Source organism: Silene latifolia, chromosome Y, assembly GCF_048544455.1.
Source record: "Silene latifolia isolate original U9 population chromosome Y, ASM4854445v1, whole genome shotgun sequence".
In the NCBI taxonomy this organism is placed as follows: domain Eukaryota; kingdom Viridiplantae; phylum Streptophyta; class Magnoliopsida; order Caryophyllales; family Caryophyllaceae; genus Silene; species Silene latifolia.
The window spans coordinates 70,474,796-70,480,389 of record NC_133538.1 but is presented as its reverse complement, the minus strand read 5'-3'; the positions used below and the strand labels follow the sequence as shown (position 1 = coordinate 70,480,389).

At 44.8% G+C, this 5,594-nt stretch overlaps 3 protein-coding genes across 3 annotated transcripts; all 3 read left to right on the top strand.

Moving 5' to 3' along the window:
- The first annotated feature begins 257 nt into the window (after positions 1 to 257).
- Positions 258 to 1,574, top strand: LOC141628305 (uncharacterized). The gene has a single exon (XM_074441465.1). It carries the CDS (start codon positions 258 to 260, stop codon positions 1,572 to 1,574), a length of 1,317 nt encoding a protein of 438 aa, XP_074297566.1.
- A 1,470-nt stretch (positions 1,575 to 3,044) lies between these two features.
- LOC141628304 (uncharacterized) lies at positions 3,045 to 3,947 on the top strand. Its single transcript, XM_074441464.1, has 3 exons — positions 3,045 to 3,371; positions 3,426 to 3,574; positions 3,632 to 3,947. The coding sequence occupies exons 1-3, from the start codon at positions 3,045 to 3,047 to the stop codon at positions 3,945 to 3,947; spliced, it is 792 nt and encodes a 263-aa protein (XP_074297565.1).
- Positions 3,948 to 4,076: 129 nt separating this feature from the next.
- LOC141628303 (uncharacterized) lies at positions 4,077 to 5,387 on the top strand. The gene is made up of 3 exons (XM_074441463.1): positions 4,077 to 4,208; positions 4,309 to 4,671; positions 4,899 to 5,387. Exons 1-3 carry the CDS (start codon positions 4,077 to 4,079, stop codon positions 5,385 to 5,387), a joined length of 984 nt encoding a protein of 327 aa, XP_074297564.1.
- The last annotated feature ends 207 nt before the right edge of the window (positions 5,388 to 5,594 follow it).

Sequence of the window (5,594 nt, the reverse complement as noted above, 5' to 3'; positions counted from 1 at the left end):
CTCCCATAGGCACAAGCACGTACTCACAGCAGGCTTTGGGTGCACAGTTCAGGCCTATTGTGAACGCAACTCCGTTGCCTAGCGGCTACGTTGTTCCACCATATGTCACAGGAGGTGCACCAGTAACTGGCAGCCCCTTCGGCTTCTATTCGCCAGTTCACAACATACCTGTGGGAACAAGTACTTCAGTAGAGCAGCAACTGCAGGAGCTTAGAGCTATGATTGGTAAAGTACCAGGAATGCCTCATCCCATGTAGATGGCAGCACCAAAAAGCTACACAGACTCACCCTTTGTGGATAACATAGCACTCGTCAGTGTACCGAAAGGATTTACTCCGCCAACCATGACCCTATATGATGGGACGACAAATACGTTGGACCACGTCAACCAGTACAAGCATAAAATGATGGTAGTAACAGCAACTGGTTCACTCAAGGAAGCATGCATGTGCAAGGACTTCAGGTTAACCCTGTCAGGGGCAGCACTACAATGGTTCGTGAGCCTAACGAACAAGTCTATATCCACCTTCGCAGATTTGGTTAATGCCTTTAACCAACAATTCACCAGCAGTCGCAAGCCAGAAAAACAAACAAGCGACCTATACAGGATAGTCCAGAGGTTTGAGGAATCCACTCGGGACTACTTGAACAGGTTCAACATAGAAAAGGTCTCCATCCCTAAATGCGACGTATCCACAGTAGTAGAAGCATTTAGGCGTGGACTTCACCACGATTCAGATCTGTACAGGGAGCTCACCAAGTACCCGTGTACCACCTTCGAGGAAGTACAACAGAAGGCAGTGGGTGTCATGCGCCTAGAGGAGGACAAATCCATCAGGGATGTCTACGACACAGAACGCACCAACAAAAAAATCACCACGGAAAAGAAAAGTGAAAGATCTAAATCGTACAACAAGAACACCATGAACAAAGTTTTAGGGGACGCCGATTGGACGAAAAGTGCTAGCTTGCCCCCCAAATTGAGTGAGTACGGATTCATCACAGGAATCGCCGGAGTATTGAAAGCACTGAAGGAGCTAGGAAAGAGAGTCCGGTGGCCAAAGAAGCCGGTACCCAGGGAGAACGACAGAAGGGACGCCTACAAGAAATGTGAGTACCACCACGACATCGGGCACAACACCGAGGATTGTGTAGTCCTACGAAAGGAGATAAAGCACCTTCATGAAGCAGGCTGCCTTGATCATTTACTAACAAAAGGGGCCAAGTCCGGGAAGGTAAACACAGCAGAACAGGTACTCCCCTCACCACCTCCGCTGTACTCCAAGGTTGTGAAATCCATCACAGGTGGATCTGAGATATGTGAGCTAACTTACTCAGCAGCCAAGCGCCATGCGACAGAGACTAAGAGAGATAAACCAGAATCCTCTTGCCGCATCAGCAGGAGCGATTTACCAGCAGTCGCATTCGATGAGACAAACATCCAAGATGAGGGGGAACAACATCACGATGCATTGATTATCACTCTCTCAATTGGAAATTGCATGGCAAGAAAGATCCTAGTCGACACCGGGAGTTCTGTCAACCTCATAATGTTATGTGATACCGTCGTTTAGTACCAAAAATAAATACCTAAGCACTACTAATAGAAGTCAGTGGTAAGTAGGGTCGATTTCCACAGGGAGGCGGCCACTATCTACTTGTTAATTCTAGTTTGTCTACGGTCACCAGATGGTGGTTTGAATTGTGTGAACTAAACTAAATGAGATTAAAGCGAGAGAAGAGAATAAGAGGGATTAACAATAAAGAGAGAGGACTAGGATTGTCGTGTCATCAATGACTGTTAGATAATTGCATCTAAGGTCACAGATCGGTCGCTTGTATCAGTATAAGGGGCAACGAATATCTCCTTCCGGTCTCAATTCGCCCTAAAACACTATTAGCTTAGCTTCCGCCCTCACTAAAGTATCCTAATGTTCACTGCAGCTCTCACCCCTTCCAACCTTCCGGTCTAGGTTAAGGCTTACTAAATAAATTAGGTAAATGCATCGATTCAAGCAACTAATAACAGTTAATTGCAGTAATTAACAACAAAGACATGATAGCAATGAAAGATCTGTAAACCTAATTAGCAACTAACAATAATTCATCGAATCCCCTAAATCCTAGAAGGAGAATTAGCTACGCATACTAGTAAATAAAGCAAGAGTGAAAGATAAAGGAATAATCAACATAATAAAGAGATAAGAGAGAGAAAGGATAAAAGAGAAAGAGAGAGTTACAGTGAATTAGATCCGGAAAAGAGAGAGAAACAGTGTTCAATAGTAAAAAGAAAAGTAATGTATGAAGTGATAATAAAATCTAATTATCCCTCTCCTATAAATAGGAGAGGGATTTTATTATTCGACCTAAAACATAATACTAAAACAAAAGCCCGCGTCCAACAGCTTATTACTCGATCGAGCCCTTTGGAAATGCTCGATCGAACATAATCCAGCAAAAACCTCTCGATCAAGTACTTTAGGTACTCGATCGAACACTTATCAAAAAGGTACATTCGATCGAGTATAAAATGGAGTCGATCGAACACTATAGTACTCGATCGAGTACTTTCCAGCGCACAATTCCTGCTTCGCGCACTGAACTTCAAACGACCACCACTTCTTCGTTACTTAGGAAAACAGAGCGTTCTCGGTGGCGTTGGAAAGTTAAGAGCACAAGATTTCATCTCCAATTAGGATCACCTGAAAATCAGTTGTAGAACTCTATATATGGCTCGTCAAAGTAGGCACTAATAATTTGAAGCTCTTTCTTTGCTCGCCTAGCTATCTTACTTCTTTGCGCATCACAATTTGTAGTTTCCAAGCTCCGACTCTACTCATCTTCTAAATGCATGCATATGGACATATTTTAGGCCTGATTATGCTCCTTTCCGGTTCATACCTGCAAATAATACAAGACAAACCAAAGTAGATATTCAGGGGACATTTGTAGCTAAACACTACATAAAATGCATAGAAATGCGTGCAAATGAAGTACGAAATACCTATATAAAATTCAAACATCACTATGAACCCTATAAAAAAATGGGGTTCAGCGAGAAAGACCTGCTCAGGAAGGCGGTACCCCTGGTTGGGTTCAGTGGAGAAACAAAACACTCTATGGGGGAGGTCGTAATTCCTACATTCGCCGGAGGAGTTAACAAACAGGTAAGATACTTGGTCATCGATGGCTCGTCCACTTACAATGTTATCCTTGGCAGGCCATGGATCCATGAAATGAAAGCGATACCATCTACGTACCACCAGAGCTTGAAATTCCCAACACCTTGGGGAGTACAGGAATTACGTGGACACCAAGAAGAGGCTAGAGACTGCTACAAGGATGCTCTCAAACCCATAGCAAGTCCACCGGCATAGCAATTACAGAGACTGTGCGTCCAAAAGGACTACATTGAGCCCCCACAGGCAGAACTTGACGAATTACATCTAGATGCGCAGAACCCTGATCGAACTGTGCTGGTTGGAGAAGACTGTACAGGTAGTATCCGTCAGCAGCTACTTGATTTCTTGCGTACTAACATGGATTTCTTTGCCTGGTCGCACGATGATGGTAGGTATTGACCCGGGTGTTATAACGTACCGACTGAACGTCGACATCAGTTATCAACCAGTACAACAGAAGAGGAGAAAGTTGCTCCAGAAAGAAATGAAGTAATCAATCAGGAGGTAGACAATCTACTGGTAGCAGGAAAGATCAGGAAGGTCAAGTACCCAGAATGGCTTTCTAACGTCGTGGTAGTACCCAAGAAGAACAACAAATGGAGGGTGTGCGTAGACTTCACGGACCTGAACAAAGCATGCCCGAAAGACCCATTCCCGTTGCCACACGTAGATGCAATGGTAGATGCAACAGTAGGCCACAAAATGCTCACCTTCCTTGATGCATGGAGTGGGTACAATCAGATAAAAATGCACCCAGATGATTAGGAGAAGACGGCCTTCAGATCTAAGAGGGGCCTGTACTGCTACAACGTAATACCGTTCGGCCTCAAGAATGCTGGTTCGACCTACCAACGTCTAGTAAACCAAATGTTCAAAAATGAAATTGGGAGAACAATGGAGGTTTACATAGACGATAGGGTGGTCAAGTCAAAACAGGAGGAAAAACACATGACCCACTTGGAGAATACCTTTGGGATACTCAGAAAGTACCACATAAAGCTAAACCCATTGAAGTGTACTTTCGGGGTATCCTCCGGAAAGTTCTTAGGGTATCTAGTCACCTAGAGGGGAATCGAGGCAAGTAAAAAAGCAGATCTGAGTAGTGTTGCAGTTGGAATCTCCCCAGAAACCAAAGGACATACAGAGGCTCACAGGAAGAGTGGCCGCCTTCAACCGGTTCATTTCCAGATCGTCGGATAGATGTCGACTGTTCTATGACATCCTCAGGAAGTGCAAGCGGTTTGAGTGGATGGAGGGACATGAAAAGGCGTTTGACGAACTCAAAAGCTACTTGAGCACACCTCCGTTACTCTATAAACCTGAACCAGGAGAACCCCTGTACCTGTACTTATCGGTTACGGAGGTAGCAGTCAGTGTTGTACTGGTATGGGAGCACGAGGGAGCACAGAAACCTGTATACTACATCAGTAAGTCTCTGCTACCTGCAGAGACCAGGTACACCTCACTAGAAAAACTCGTATTAGCACTTGTAATTGTTTCATATAAGTTGCGCCCTTAATTTGAATCTCACACCATCTCCGTAATCACAAACTATCCCCGAGAGCTATAATGAGGAAGCCTGAACTATCGGGTAGAATGGCTAAATGGTCTGTCCACCTGAGCGGGTACGACCTGAAATTTGAACCCCGGACAACTATCAAATCCCAAGCCCTAGCTGGCTTCGTGTCTGATTTTAGCCCAATCCTCCAATCTTAGGCTGACAAAGACGTGTTAACCCTGAGTGAGGACAAGGGTGAACAAAGGTGGGTACTATACGTTGACGGGGCCTCAAATATGAGGGGAATAGGGGTAGGCCTGGTCCTCTGCTCACCACAAAGGGAACAAATTATTCAGGCGGTACGGTGTGAATTCAAGGCGACCAACAACGAAGCCGAATATGAAGCCCTCATCTTGGGTCTACAGTTAGCCTTGGACCTACGAGTCAGTCAAATAGAAGTGTACAACGATTCCCAACTTATTGTAAACCATGTGAATGACTTGTATGTAGCCACGGATTCCAAAATGGTTACCTACTTGAAAGTAGCAAAGGATCTCAAACTTCGTTTCGCTACCTTCTTCATCAAGCAGATCCCCAGAGATCAGAATGCCGAGGCAGACGCCTTGACAACATTAGGGGTGACATTCAAGCCCGGGGTAATCTCCACAATCCCCATTGTACATGTGTTAGAACCAGCTATCTCCTAGAAGGAACACGATGTAACAGACAAACCTGCGTAATCTCAGTGGGCACACGAAGCGGCGGTAATGTGTACCTCATTAGCCCAGGATGAAACTCCAGATTGGCGACAGCCTTACCACGTCTGGTTACAAAACGATGTACTCCATATAGATAAAAAATAAGTTAGGAGTTTGAAAATGAAAGCCTCCAGGTTCGTACTGATTGACAACATA